The 15,838-nt window shown below is 47.8% G+C and overlaps 1 protein-coding gene across 7 annotated transcripts in view; it reads left to right on the top strand.

Annotated features, from left to right (window-relative positions):
* The window catches only part of NR5A2 (nuclear receptor subfamily 5 group A member 2), a 112,219-nt gene that overhangs the window by 67,949 nt on the left and 28,432 nt on the right, over positions 1-15,838 (top strand). For all 7 annotated transcript variants that reach the window (XM_074351572.1, XM_074351567.1, XM_074351566.1 and 4 more), the window contains 2 exons: positions 1,993-2,112; positions 7,131-7,278. In XM_074351572.1, coding sequence (XP_074207673.1) covers positions 1,993-2,112; positions 7,131-7,278 — 268 coding nt within the window. The remainder of the gene's footprint in view (positions 1-1,992; positions 2,113-7,130; positions 7,279-15,838) is intronic.

Below are 15,838 nucleotides of genomic sequence, written 5' to 3'. Positions count from 1 at the left end.
AATGGCTCTTCACGTCTGCTCCTCTCACGAGTGAAATTCTCTTGGTCAGAGCAGACTTGCTGGTTCGGAGGATTTCGGATGGCCATGTTTGGGGATGACCTGCTGACCACAGAGCCTGAGTGCAGCTTCAGCCTCTGCAGTTGGTGTTTTGCTTCAAAACAGAATCAGTAGGGTCTTCCACCTGGGAGCCTCCTGTGTGGCGTTGTGTCTTCATTTGTGTTTTGTTCCCTTTACAGAGGGGTTTCCCACCCGGGAGCTCATGCCGTCCTCAGAACAAGAACTGTCTCGTGTTTTTGTTTTACTTTGTGTATGTATGAAGTAAAGCAAGATGTATACATAAATATAGTGTAAATCAACTGTCATTGAGTGTTGTGTTAGTTTCAGGTGCACAGCAAAGTGATTAAGTTATACATTTTTTTTTCAGATTCTTTTCTGTTTTAAATTATTACAAGATATTGACTAGGGTCCCCTGTGCTCTGCAGTAGGACCCTGTTGTTTACCTGGTTCATACATAGTGGTGTGTGTCTGCTATCCCAGACTCCTCGTTTATCCCTTCCCCCACCGCTCCCCCTTGGGTCACCGTAAGTTGGTTTCCTATGTCTGTGAGTCTCCTGTATGTTTAGGTGAGAAAACAAGACTCGGAACCCAGCGGCGGGGCTGAGCATCCGCGGCCGGGCATGCACGGCGGTGCCCGGGGTCCTCACTTGGGCTCTGAGTGCCCTGCTGTCTGTCCTGGGCTCATGACACAGTCCACTCTAAGCTCATCTCACTGCTGGTGTGTGAGTGGGAGCGTCCCGAGGAGCACCCCACCGTCCAGAAGTTCAGTTTATGCCTGCTCAGAAACGAACTTGTTACAAGTCAGCTGATTAATTTGGTTTAGAAAATTCTAGTGTTTCTTGGTGTGATCTGGGGACGCCCAGGGCTTGAGGGAGAAGAAGACTCCATTCTAGGACACCAGTCAGTAGGTCTTGAGAGCCTCTTCTCTTGTCTGTGAACTGAGTAAGATGATACCAGTTCTGCTAACTCCAAAGGCAGGTTCTCGGAATTAAATCTAAAACAATGTGCAAAAACTCCTTAAAACTGTTACATGACATTTAAGAGCTTTTGCACAGCGTTTTAGATTTAATTCAGAGTGTTATTTTTTACAAACACATGGTGTATGTCCAAACGGGGCCACTGCAGTTGGGTGCACAGGGATCTTTGGCTGGTACACGTTACAAAAGGAAGAGAAACAGTTGCAGGTCGCCATGGAAATGGGTCGATGTTTGACCGTGGATAGGTGGCCCTAACCTGAAATAGGTGTGTTACTGTCACTGAAGAATGTAGTCCCCTGGGGGGGCGTGATCAAAGGCAGATCATAGCCCCCCACTGTGACACAGCGCGCACAGCAGTCCCGTGGGGGAGGTAATGTTGACCCATTTTTCAGATTAGGAAACTAAAATGTAGGGCGTTGCTGGGGAAATTGTCCAAATCATAAAGCCAGCGTAGGTGACCGTCAAGTCAGCACTGACAACAGACAATGGCAGTGAGCCTCTGTCTCCAAAAGTCACCTGGCCTTTTAGATGAATGCTGGCGAGTTGCCAGCCTGCTGGTAACCTGTGTGCCCTTCCAGCCCTGGCTCAGTGCACATCCCAGCTACACAAGCCGGACTGTTTGGGTTCCACTGAGGATGGTCCGAGGCTCCCGTAGCTTCCACAAGCAAACCCTGCTGGATCGCCCACTGTGGGGCAGACACATCTAACGGGGTCTCCCTTTCCTAGCAGGCCGCTGATTGTGCACACTTAGCTTCAGTGTTCCCATGTGGACTACAAAGCATTTGTCCCAGTGAAAATAATGGTTTTCAGGAGAAATGATGTAAGTTCTGAGCTCTGTGCTTTGGTGACCACAGGTGGAGACTTCACTTGCTTATCCTGGGTTCTCCTAGGCAGAAAATCATGCAAAACATACAAAAGCCGTGAGGAACAGCGTCATTTTCCCCTCTTTCTCTCACAGGTGGATGACCAGATGAAGCTTCTTCAGAACTGCTGGAGTGAGCTCTTAATTCTCGACCACATTTACCGACAAGTGGTCCACGGAAAGGAAGGGTCCATCTTCCTGGTTACCGGGCAACAAGTAAGTGCAGAGACCGAAAAAAAAAAGTACCTTTTTATTCAGCGTGCTCAGGCTGGCAGGAATGTAACGAGGTCAGAAGCACTTGTGTGCTTTGAAGGGGAGATTGGCTGCCGACAATTTAGAAAAGCGGCCCTGGTGTGCTCTGTTCCCACTCTGATGATTAGGTTAAACTTGTAAAAGCCGGCGTCATCGCGAGCCGTCCGCCACTGCCAGGCTGCTGGGCTGAAAGGTGGCCTTGGAGGGGTCACAACAATTGCCAAATCGAAATTAAGGATTAGGGTCTTGGGGTTTTTTCCCTCAAGCTTCTGCTTTTAATCTACCAGACTTGTTCGTCAGCTATTTTTTAAAACCTTATAAACTCTGAAATCCTTGCTCTTCTGGAATTACACTGATGGAAGAGACTGATGCAGATATCATATGTAGCCTAAATATTTGGCGTAAGCCCAGCGAGCAGGAACGGGGGTGTTTGCTGTGGAGCGCAGGTCATTATTCGAAAGGAAGTAGGCAGAGGAGATTACTGTTCGGCCCCTCTCCTTTCTGAACAGGTATCTGTTGGGTCAACAAATATTTCTGGAACGTCGTGCGAGGTGCCAGTCACGATTCCGGAGCTTTGGCCCCTTATTAGTGACCGGAACAGGAAAAGATTCCAGCCCTCACGGAGTTTAACACTGTAGCACAGAGAAGCTGACAGTAATCAATAGTCCTAATAAATGTTAGAGGTCAAAGTGCTGTTAAGTTAAAAAAAAAAAAAAAGGAACCACCGTGTAAGGGGGAATCCCTGCCTGTGTTACTGCGCGACCCCTGGCTTGCAGTGACAAGTTGTGGGGGTGGTTTAGCCTTACTGAGAAGGCGACATCCGAGCCAGGATTTGGGGGAAGAGACACTTGGCCTTCTGGACACCTCGGGGAAGAGAAATCTACCGAACGGACCTAACTCCAGCTGAGTCTGGCGTGTCCCTCCCACTTCTTAGCCTCCGTTTTGTAACTGGTGTGCTGTCAGAACGGGTGCGCGGAGCGCAGGGGCCCTCCGGCGCTCGGGCAGCCCGGCCATGTTCCGCGCACCCTCCGCGCACCCTCCGCGTCCCAGGACTCGGCACCGCGACCTTTCGCTCCAGCCGGAAGTGCTTATGTGCTGTGAAACCCCAGCAGTGCACATCTGAAAATGAAGGGCGGTCTCCGCATCGCTTGCTGTAACATCCACAGATCACATTTTCCCAATCTAAGGGAAGGCGAGCGCCGCTTCCGAGTTTTTGCAGACCGGATCGGTCTGCATCTCCATCGCTGTCTGGTCCCCGCTTCCTGTCCCGCGCCGCGGAAGGACTTCCTAGAGGAGGAAGTGAAGCCCCAGTCAGTGTGATGCCCCGATGTTTTGAATTTTTGCTGAGCATTTTCATCCCATGACCCAGGTCTTTGGAAGGCGTGTACCCATTTCCAGACGGTCATCACCGAGTGTGTCTCCCAGCCCCCTCCCGCCCGTGCCCGACTAGGAGCTGCATTAGAGGAACGAGACTCAGCCCACAAATTAATTTGATTTCATCCTTCTGAGTTTCAGGAATCAAATGGGTTTGCGCTGCCCTTTCCTCAGAGCACTTCCCTCCCTGCTCTTTAGAAACACTCCTGATTCCACATTGCATTTTGCCTTAAGTGCTGCCCCCGGGTAAAGGTAATTACCATTTAAAAAGTAGACAAAGTGCATTTCTCATCTGGTTTTCCAAGCCAAGAGCCACAAGGAGTAGGTGGCATTTTATCGTCTTTAGTATCAATGTGTCGCTGCTTTGGCTTCGCTGTGGAGGTCCTTACTTAACCCTAAAGTTGGCCGTTCTGTTTTAATTATGTCGTTTAACCTGGCTGCACTGAGCGAACCGTAAACAACCTTGTCAAGCGAAAAGGAAATCACGATTATCAGGAATGTGAAGCATTGCGAAGTCAATTCTATATATTTAGCATCTTGTAATTATGACAAGAATTCGTTCCTAACTAGTATTTTTAAAATAGACGCACACAAAACACACACACAAAATAGCAATAGAGCACTCTGAAGTGCCATCACTTGTAGTGTTTGCGTACTGGAGCCAATTAACAGCCACCGGAAGGTCATCCTAAGGGAAAGGTCTGCTGGCAACTTATTCATTATCTTCTACTGTGTCTCACAGAAAAAAGACAGGCACCTTACAACATGCAAGTCGTCACAAATTTCAGCTGTTAGAACTGAAAGCAATTTAGCTAAACCTGTTTCTAAAACTCCATGACGAGTGGAATTTATCCAAAGGGGACATAAGCTTATAGTATTTCTCCAATATCTCCCTTGAATTTAATGGTACAAAGATTACATGTAAGAGAGCAATAAATTAATTTTACTAAGTACATAAAAGACAAGGCCAGCTCCTCCTGAAATGAGCACCAACTCTGCCCTCCACAATGGAAATATAATTATGTTTGTAATAAAATGTAAGGAAGTCGCCGATCTTTGTGCTGTTTCAGGAATAAATCACTGCTCCCCCTTCAGAGCCTTGCGATTTGATAAATTATCCTTGAAGGAAATGTTATCAGAGCCCCCGTTTAATAAGCACGTTTGAACTTCCAAATTAGCATGTAAATAAATGAATGGCTCTCAAGCTGTTGGTATGCGAAGGATTCCTCCAGCCCACCTCATGGAAGGCTTCTCGGTGACACAGAGTCCCGTGAACAACTTCAGCCCGTTCCGTCGGAGCGTATGAGGTGTCTACATATGCCGTTCTAGTAGGTGAACTTACTACGTACCTGTTCGAACTATACACATAGCAAGTTTTAATTAATGCGGCTTTTTAAAAAAAAAAAAAAATGACTGGTTCAGATTCCTCTTGGTCACCAGGTACTACATTTCCCACCATGAAGTCTTGGTGCTGGAACTCCCTGCGTACCTGTTGGAGCCCCACACCTGTCAGAGACGAATTAACTACGTCTGAATAGTTAAAAAATGAATGAATACCAATATGTGGAACACGCCTTCCCGGCTTAGGGCTTCACTCACGAGTCTTTTTTTAATGTGCTGTGTACAGACCGGGCTATAGCGACAGCTCTCGGAGCCGTTGACTCCGAGCTGCGCTTGGCAGCGTTGTCCCGACGCCGCGCCTCTGGGCGGTGATGGCGCTGCGGTGGGCAGAGCCTCGCTGAGAGCAGGAGTGGGGCGGCCCCGGGACGGAGCCCTGGCGGACTTCCCAAGGCCCTGCCTTGGCAGTGGCCGTGCCGGTGCACACCTCCTCTCCGGGTCCCGGGTGCACCCCGCCTCTAGCCCTTGCTGTCATTCCTTCGTCCATCCCATTTGTCCCTGTAGGATTTATATCGTTATTAGCTGGAGTGGTTAGACCGTGTACCGTCTCTAAGGGATCTAGAGCTCAGGCACCCCTTTTAAGCCGGAAGAACTTCCTTGGGGTGGAAAGTTCTCCCCTGAGGGGACTGGTGAGGTGACATGGTTGAGACGTCCCTGGGCATGCAGGGCAGCGGCTTATCACGCGCCCTGTGGCATCCACCTGCTTGTCCTCTCTGCTTCCGGCTCGGGGCTCAGGTGGCCTGTGCCCTGGCCCTTCCTTTCACACAGTCTGAAATGGGGCCACAGCAGCGCTTAGCCCCTGATGTTTGGATTTAGTGGGCAGATGTCAGCACTCTGACCGAGCAAGTGGGACAGGGCAGTGCTGGTGGTCGAGCGTCCCTAGAAGATACGCCGACGGTGCCTTTTTCATGCGTAGTTGACGCTACAGAACCTGATTGACGCCTTGGGGGGCCGTCTTTCCACTGACTCTTAATTTTTCTCACTTTTGAAAAAGGTTTCTGTACACCCAGTATTCTCTAGTTAAAGCTGAAAATTAAACTCATCATATTTACACAATAAAAAAAAAATCCATTCTGCCTTGTTTTCAATTGCAAATTCGGCTCCAGGGACCGGTTCTCCTGCTTAGGAAGCAGCTCTGTGACTTCTCCTAGAGAAGCAAGTGCAGTCAATTATGGTAATGAAATGTCAATAAATATAAAAATTTAATACAGTCTGCTCCGGGTGAGTGGCAGATGAGAACTTGCCTCCCAGACAAATTTGCTGCTGCCGCAGATATTAAATGCACCTAAAAGAGTATCTGGTTGCCTGAGAGCTCGCCAGTCCAAAAAGGATGGGAGTGTCAGGTACCAGCTGGGCTTCCCATTAGGCTGTAGCCACAGCAGCAGAGCTAGTGCTGCCGTTGACCGCCACCCCGCACCTTCACTTCTTATTGTAGATGGAAATGCCGACGTCCCGTGCATAATCTGCGACTGGCGCATCGTACCGCCTTTTTTTCCAAAGAAGAAGAAAATAAGCCTTTTTTGTTTTGTTTTCCAAATCAAGAAATTATTCTTCTCATCAATAAAATCATTGCTGTCTTTCGAGAGCAACGTGTTAATACCCGTGGGAAGGCCGTCAGTACTGCTAGCTTCGCAGGAAGTGGCAAACCAAAGGGTGATCTTTCAGCGTCCACAAGCATGTGGTCTTACATGACGATGACTTTAAAATGTCGCCGCTCAGTAAAATAAAAAGAGAAACCTACCTCTGCCTTCTCTTGCCTCATTAATTAACACCGTGCGCATGTAGGATGCTGTCTTGGGTTCATTTTTTATGGACAATGTATTTTTCTCTGAACTAATTCACGAGTTAACAATTTTCATCTTATGTGATAATGTCACCTCCCAGTAGGAAGAAAGATAAAGATGTCCGCACGTACAACTTAGACCTGCTTCCTCCAAAGCATATCAAAATGCTTAGATTGATCAGAATAATTATGATATTATCAACGTACGGCTGATAATGACAGACTGTGTCTCAAACTGTTTTCATGTGGAAAGTCCCCCGTGTTATAAATCTACATTGCAACCTGATTTTACCCACAGTTCTTCAGAGTCGCATGTGAAATAGACGTATGTATGTACATGTATGTAAACTCTGAGTCAGTAACACCAAAGTGTGCACTGCGCGGGCCCCGAGCCTGAGAGCCACTAAGCGGGGACTCTGTGTTGCAGGTGGACTATTCTGTCATCGCCTCGCAAGCGGGGGCCACACTCAACAACCTCATGAGTCACGCACAGGAGCTGGTGGCCAAGCTTCGTTCTCTGCAGTTTGATCAACGAGAGTTTGTGTGTCTGAAATTCTTGGTGCTGTTTAGTTTAGGTAAGCACTCCATTCCTCATAAAGCTGGCTAAATGATACTGAACTTTATTTTCTCTCTTTTTAATTCTTTTATTTATTTATTTTTATTGAAGTAGAGTTGATTTACAATGGTGTGTTAGTTTCTGGTGTACAGCAAAGCGATTCAGTTATACAGATACATATATGTATATATATATATTCTTTTCCAGGTTCTTTTCCTTTATAGGTTATTACAAGACATTAAGTACAGTTCCCTGTGCTCTACGGTAGGACCTCGTTGTTTATCTGTTTTATGTAGAGGGGTGTGTATCTGCTAGTCCCAAACTCCTAATGTATCCCTGCCCCAACCTGGTATATCTTCGTGTGCGTGCCCCGCAGGAGGCACGCCCTGCGGTGGGTCGGTCGGGGTGTGGGGACGGAGTTACTAGACTGGAGTCTGGGGTTTTCTTCCCGGATGGACGTAACAAATGGGCAGCCCTGGAGAAACTGATGGAGGCTTCATGGCGATGCTTAGGGATGACGCGTGATGTCTCACTGGCCACCCTTCTGCTGCTGCTCGTTTCTCTTGTGTCTTCTGTTTCAGCTGCGAGCTACTGCTGGTTTTGTTCTTGTAAAATATGGACAGTAATTAAAAACCTGTTTCTTAACTCCCTATCAGGGTGAACTAGAGAGCGTTTGTAACCAGATGCACTGCTCTGCGAGTATAAAAGATGGCGGTTGTCGGGGGAAAGGATGCTTCTTTGGAAAGCTTTGGAGAAGAAAGATAACTAAGGAAGACAGATTAGCTAAATCAAGGTTCCCAGTGAGTCAGCTCAGAAAAAATCACCGCTGCTTGGAATAAAAAAAGGATTAAGGAGATGGATTTTTATTGACTTCAAAGGAACAGATTTTTCTGCCTGTCCCATACTTGATTTCTGTATTTTGTTGGCTTAATAAAGCCAACTTAAATAAACTTTTTGCCAAGTTCATTTATTACTTATTGGCAGACGGCTGGGGGAGGCAACTTCCCTTGAATGAAAAAAAATGCAGAAATCAGATTTACCAACATATGTTTTTTCTTTAGCCTTCAGTTATAAGATAGTTGTGAATTCATATCCTAAGAAATAGAACAATAAAACAAACTGCAAAGCAAAACAGATGTGTCCCCGCTCCAAATCTGGTACTTTGGTTTTAAAATTCTTGACAGCAGCACACAACTGTTGCTAATAAAGGAATAGTTTGAAGCAATAGAACCAGAGTTAATTTTTCACATGTAGTCAACATTTAAAAGAAAAAGAACATTTTCATATTTTGGAAAATGTGATAAATATAGCAAAAAGAAATGTTACTGAAAATTTAAAAAGACAACAGAATTTCATAGATGTAGTGTTCAAAGGTTTCCAGTGCCGGGACTGGACCCTGTGTGGTTTCTGCATTAACCACAAGAAATTGGAAAGCTCTGTTCCACTAAGTCTACGTCTCTAACCCAAGAGCAATTTTTAAAAAATCAAGAGGAAGATAGCAGAGGTCTGCTTGCTGTAATCTCTCAAATTGCTCTGGTTTATGGCAAGATCTTAGTGTTTTCAACTAGTACGTTTGATCAGTAATTACATGAAAAATGTGGTAATATATGTGTAAGAAATCTTACAGCATCTTGGTGATAAAATATTTAAAGAGAGTCATCTCACTTCAATGGTATTTTAAATTAGTTGAATCACTGCATTACATTTGAAGATGCAGAGATTAACCACGAGCCATGTTTAGTTTTCATCACTTTTATCTTTCCTTCTTCGTTTTTCAAAGTTGTTATATTCTCTGCCAAATGCTGTGGAAGAGGGGGCATGGGGGAGGGGGGGTCGAAGTGCGCTCAGCCTTTGAACCTCATGGATTACCTTCCTGAACAGTTGGGCCGTGCCTTTACCAGAACCTCAACCACAGAGAACTGTCTGGTTCACGCAGGCGTTGACTGTTTCAGGAACCTGGGCACCAGTGAATGTCCCTTAAAACGATGCCTATTTGTTGTTTAAGGAAGAAAGGAAAGGCTGGCTTTCCAATCAGAGGTAAATCAGGTTTGGCCAAGACTTTATTTTTCAAAGAAGCAGAAATGGGAGGATATAGCTCAGTGGTAGAGTGCATGCCTAGCAGGCACCAGGTCCTGGGTTCAGTCCCCAGTACCTCCACTAAAATGAATAAAACAAACCTAATTACGTCCCTCCCCCCACATAAAAAAAAAAGCAGAAATAAGGTAACTGGTAATAAAGTTCAAGTAGTTTCCAATTTATGAACGAAAACTTTTCTCCCCCCTAGAAACAACAAATAATCAATCTTGGGGGCTGGGGACAAATTCGTCCCAGGCTCTCGTGAGTCCCATGGCCCCCAAACCTGCGTGTTCTGATCCCGGCCCAGTCTTGAGCCGCTCTGGTCCTGGAGGAAGATGTGGCTTCTGGGGACCGATCAGAGGCCAGGGTCTGTGCTGCGTGGGGGCTGCGTTCTCCCGGGGGAGAGATGAGGCGGCGTTTCCCAGGTGGGAGCGGGGAGACCGGGGGCGACGGCCCCGCGGAGTGGCTGGTGCCGGAGCAGGAAGGAGCAGGACCGGGCGGCGGCAGGAGGAGCCCGGAAGGACTCGGAGATCGGTCTCTGGCCCAGGGAGGCCGCGGGTGCGGGAAGCCGGAGAGCCTGGGCCGGGAAGGAGACCGTGCAGACCTCGGCAGGGGCCTCCTGAGCACTGACTGCGCAGGCGCCTGGGCAGGGCGGCCGGCAGAAGTCGGTGTGCGGTCCGCATTCTGCAGAATTCAGGAGGTAAAACAGGACTCTGTAAAAGGGGTGAGCTGCCTAACTGAAGCTGGCTCGCCTTCCTGGGAGCGCCGCGGAAAGCGGCCTGCTGGCTGGCGGGGAGGGCACAGCTCGGGCGGAGCGCGGGCTTGGCAGGCAGAGGTCTGGGTCCCATCCCCAGCGCTGCCTCCACTAGAAAGAAAGTGGACTGGAACTGTGTTCTGAGTGGCTTTAACCCCTCGTGGGGACAGGAGCGAGATGGGGTGTGGACGAGTTACAGGGTGCAGACCACGGGATGGGCCAGGGTCACGGGGAGATGAACCTCGGGGTTCTGGGTCCTTGAACCCAGGTAGAAAATCCTCCAGGAGCAGCAGCTGGTTAGTTGAATCCAATGCCAACAACCTTCTTCTTTAAAGTCGTTCTTCCCTGAAGTGGCTCCTGAGCCCTCATTTCACAAAAACTAATGACGGGACTAAAGTAGACGGCACAGCTGAAAAATTAGCCGATTCACTAATTAATGAATCAATTCATTCATTCATTCAAAGAACAATTAAAAAATTTTTTTAAAAACCAAAAAAAGTACAGTTGACCAAAATGTTTCCAGTCTGCTGCCTGCTTCTTTTCCTCTTCACATTATATCCATGAGCAGACATCAGCTGGCTACGCTGGTCAAAACAAAGGGAATAAAAGTAAAAACGCCCCATTTCTCAGGGTCCTTCTCTGTGTGTGAGGTCACACTCTGGAGGCCCAGCCTCGGCTGGCTGTAATGTTTCCTTAAAATCCCATTCAATTCCCTCTTTCTTCTTCTTTTTTTCACCTGTAATTTGCATCCATGGAGATCATTCCAACTTGGCAAAATGGATGACCCAAGAGAGGCCCAAATGCAACTTTTTGGTTATGTGTTGGTTGTACTCCCACCTGTTAAAAAGGATCCAGAGTGACTGATGCAATTTGCCGCCTGTCACCAGCCGGGGCAGAAGTGAAGCCCACAGAGGAAGCGGCATATGGGGTTGTGGTCCCTAAGTAATTTCATTGTCACCCGCATTCCAAAGCAAAGGCCAGTAGAATTCCCATAAACTCTGTCTCCTGAGGACAAATGCAGAACTGGGAGGCAACCACCTGGTCTTTTGCTGCTGCTTCCTGAGCAATGTCATTCTGTGCTCACGCCCATCAGGAACATGACTGCGGCGTTAGTGCTCAGAGCACAAGGAACCAGAAAGGGCCAGCTAAGAGGTTACTGTGGCTGGGGATTTTTTTGGGATCGAGGCTCCAGGCTGGATGCTGCTGGGCTCTTGTCGTGTCCCCAGTGGCAGCAGAAAGCAGAGGGACCTTGCATCCTGTTTCCTCTGATGAACGCCCTTGACGTGTAAGTTTCTCTCTTCTGTGGTCCAGCCAGTACTTCTGAAAGCACTTTTTCATATTCAGCTGAGTTAAAGAGATTGTCTATTCTCTTTGAGAGGCTTTCCCCAGCCTAAAAAGTAGCTAGTATTTATAATGCCTAATCCTAATAACATAACACTAGCATTAATAATGCCTGGAGTAAGTTTAGGCCGAGTCCACCGATATGGGCAGAAGTTTCTGTCCTGCTCTTCATATTCTTCTGTGCCGTAAGATTCACTGCTCTAGTCTTGGTCTCAGTTGGGGTCAGAAATTGTCCTTTATCTTTCTCTGCATCCGAGGTTTCTGACGCACAGCTTGGTACCCAGTAGGGACTTAGGAAATGTTGCTGATAAAATAGATGCATAAATAGGCTGATTTGGTTTTAAATTCAAAGCAAAGCATCTACCAGAGTGGTTTGTGATTTGTGAAAGGAGGTGATTCACCCCATCGTTTTCAGCTCAGAGCCAGATCTGGATCTAACACCCCCAAATTCCAGTCTGTGTTTTCTCTGCTGCAGCACATTGTCCTCTTCAGGGACATGTGAACTCATCAATCCATATTTTCAAATGCTCCCCACATCCTCAGGCACCGTCTACATAGAGTGATGTCGAGAATGGGGACAGTCATCTGAGGAATATGGACCAAAAAGAAAGCCAGCCTCTCGGGTGAAAGCGGGGAGCCGCTCTCCACGCGCTTGCCGTTCCCATCGAGCGCAGTGGACAGTTATAAAGCAGTTTGCCTCCCTTGGTTTCTGCACACAAGCTGTGCGGCTTGGACGTCTGTGTGAACTCTGGCTTCAGGGCCTCAGTGAGTTTGTGGGGAGCGTTTGCCCTGCAGCCTCGGAGCCTCTGTCTCGAGGAATCCTCCTTCTGGTTTGGGGTTGCCTCTCAGCCTGGTCCTTTTCTCTGGACCACGCGTGTCACAGTGGGAGAGCTGCGCCGTCACCTGCTTCACTACTTGTGTGTCTACTCGGTGTCTTTCTGAGCTCTGTGACATCCAAAGGGGAAGATTAACAAACGTAACTTGATGGTCATCTGCCATCCCTTTAGTGGTCATTGGCATTAAAAACGCTGAAATAGAAAGAGAGGACCGCAGGTGTCTGGGAGGTTCTGGGGAGGGAGGTCCCTGGCGGGGAGGGGGCGGCTCAGCGTATTCTGTCCTCAGGTACAACCTTCTATTTTGCTGAAGCATTCGCCCCAGCTCTTGCGATGTGATGACATCAGAAACCATAAATAAAACTGCACCGTGTTTTCTAGCTAGAGTGTGTGGGTAAGGGCAGTCTTTTGGGGAAGGAAATGTATTTCCAGTCATTGGTTTTCTTTTTTCTTTTTTCTTTGGGGGGAAGGTAATTAGGGTTACTTATTTATGTATTTTTAATGGAGGTGCTGGGGACTGAACCCAGGACCTCGTGCGCGCTCAGCACACACTCCACCACTGAGCTAGACCCTCCCCGCCAGTCACTGGTTTTCTAATAGCTTAGTTTTTGATAGGGTAGGTATTTTTTCTTAGTTGTATTTTGTCCAGTAATTCTTCTCCTTGGGCCTTTAAATAAAGATCTGTCCTTGTCTCCCCTTCGCTATGTACCCCGTTTCCCCTCCTAGCTTTCCGTATCAGAACCTGGCCAAGATGAATTGTCGGAGGTCCCCGCAGAGCAGGTGGCAAAGCACAGATTCAGTGGGGAGGTGGGCTTCATGTGACCCAAGTCCGGTTGGGGCCTCTGTGCAGAGCTTAGAACTTCTGTCCCCTAAGGGAACGGTCTCATCACTGTCAGGACCAGATGATTTATGTACATATGTTTATTTCATTTGAAACACGGAGGCTCCATCATGGGCAAAGAATTGCAGGGCAACTGTTGCCCCCCCATCTCCCCCAGCCTGGGCCCACAGGGCGTGTGGGAATGGGAGACACCCTGTCATTGAGGGCAGTGCACAGGAGGCTCCTGTAAGGGAGGACTCGGCTCGATGCTGGATGGAAAAGACCGCTGGGAAGCCACCAGGAAGGTTGGCTCGGGCTCCCCTGTAATAAGACTTCACTGTGCACCCCGGCCCTGTCGACCCCATATGCTTGGTGTCTGCGGCCCTGCGAAGGACAGCCTGATCTTTCACAGGAGGGAGTGACTGCAGCTCCACTTGCCAGCCCCTGTCCAGGTGTCAGCGCGGTATTGCCGCCTGGGTCCACCTCTCCTGTGGGAGGAAGCAGTTTTGCAGGACCCCCTGATGACTGGGGAGGTGTCAGGAGGTCTGGTTGGGAAAGAAAAGTTGTTCTGGCCTTGGCTGTGCCCAGGACTCATGCACCCCGCTAGGCAGCCCTGGGCGGGGTGTGTGTGAACACAGTTGGTGGGTCCCGTGCCCCTCCCGTCAGCACTTGGGGAGTAAACTGGAAACAGTGGACAGACTCCTTTGGAGAAGGGCAGGCGAGGGGTTGCAGAAGGATACTTGTTTTGCCCCCGTCTCCAGGCTTGTTGGGTTTGAGGGGGTTTTTGCCGTCAAATTAAGTGTCCCTACTGAGTTTGGAATGGGGGGGGGGGCTATGAAAGCACGATTCTAGGCAAAGCAGTGGCACAAGAGGAAACGTGAATTCCCTTTCGCTTTTTTGCAGCATTAAGTCCAATTAATGAGAGAGGTTTCCAAATCCAACAGAGATCTGATCACAGTGATGAGACTCTGTTTGCAGTGCTCAAAGCAATATGGACTGTTCACTGTATAAATCAGAGGACAGGCTTCTCTGTGGAGCACATCCACGCTGACCTAGAACTCGCAAGGAGTCCTGTTCCCTTTCCTTAGCTCCCAGCCTCCCTCCAGAAGTGCTGTGAAAGCTTCCAAAGGCTGGAAAACTAGTGAACATTTGTATCTGTGCATCACAATGTATGCCCATCTGCATATTAATTCACTTCTGAACCGAGCACAACCACCTGCACATCACAGAATTCTCCATGCAAAGTATCTGCGTGAAAGATGGTCTTGCAACAGCCAGTCTTCCCCGTGAGGTGGCAGTTGGTGTGGTCACAATATTTGCTTTACTGTAGCTTTCCTCTAAACATCGTTCCCGGTGCACACCCTCACAGGTTTGCATGCGTGCGCACACACACATGCACATGCACACTGGCAGTGACTAGCCTGCAAAGTCTAGCAATGAGTGCATCGCCCCCACATCTTTCCCTGAGAGCATTGATTAAATTGTTCCTCGAGAAGTCAGATAAGCAAACCCGGGCCCCCCAGGTTCTCCTTACAATTAGCATTCAATCGGAGCTCTTTACCTTTTCATATACGATATTCTAATTTAGAAGAACGCTCACTAGACACTTGTCAAATAACCACACAGATCTTCGTGCTAATGCCTGGCTGATACACATGCCACGGAGGGTGATGCTGGCAAATAAGCATTTCCTAAAATTTATGTAATCATTAGAAATTCAGAGAGGATTGATTAGCATTCAAGAGATGCCGCTGTTCAATATTTACACCATAGAGATTTGGCAGAAGCAAATAACGGCACATAAAGTTGATGCTTGTCTTAATTAAATGCAGTATAATAGGTGTTGTGTGGAATTTTTTTTCCTTTCAGTAAGCAGAGCGGTTTAGCAAGGCCCAGATATAATTCATTTTGGAGTTCTAAGTTTGAACCGAATCGATACGTCTTTACAGCCGTGGAAGAAGTGATCATCGTTCGTTATCTCCCGGCACGAGAATATAATTGCCTGAACAGCATTTACTTAGGCATAGTTCTGAACAGCTTGTGCCTAAAAATATTTATCCTTTTTCCATTGTTAATACTGACATTGTCGTTCTGCTAACTGCCGCTGTTTAGGGAGATGCTTTTCCAGGCTTGTACTGTTCAAAGAGAAAATGATTATTATATTAGTATTACTGTCGTCTATGGCGGATCTTTTTTTAAGGTACAGATTTTTTTCTCATTTTTTAAAATCATGGTGAAATATACATAACACGACATTCACCACTGTGCCAATTCTTAAGTGACAGGTTGGGGGGCGTTAAGTACATTCACATCGTTTTGCAGCCATCATCGCCGTCCGTCTCTGGAATGCCTTTCACCCCCCAGAATTGAAACTCTGTACTTATCAACAATAACTCCCCGTTCCCCTAGCGCCACCACATAGAACTTTTTTGTTTAGAAAGTACTCTTACCTATAACGTAAAGTGATAAGTTAGTCATTTTATGGAACGAGACTAGAGTCAGAGACTCCGGCTGAGGGTCCCAAGGCCACACAGCTCAGTCTGAGCCTAGGACCCACGCAGGTTTCCCAGTCTCAGCCTGTGGTCATCCCTCTGCCCCCGCAGGAAGGAAGTCTTGCGATTTGGGTCTGATGTAGGAAGGGAGGAAAGGGGAGGCATTTGTAACTAGTTTCCTTCTGCGGACGTGGGAGAGACTGCAGGCTGGAGTCCGGATTCTCAGGCAACTTAGATCCTCTCAGTTTCCCCATCAGTAAAAC

This window comes from Camelus bactrianus, chromosome 23 (genome assembly GCF_048773025.1).
Source record: "Camelus bactrianus isolate YW-2024 breed Bactrian camel chromosome 23, ASM4877302v1, whole genome shotgun sequence".
NCBI classification, from domain to species: domain Eukaryota; kingdom Metazoa; phylum Chordata; class Mammalia; order Artiodactyla; family Camelidae; genus Camelus; species Camelus bactrianus.
The sequence above is the reverse complement of the archived record's forward strand: the minus strand, read 5'-3'. Positions and strand labels throughout refer to the sequence as shown.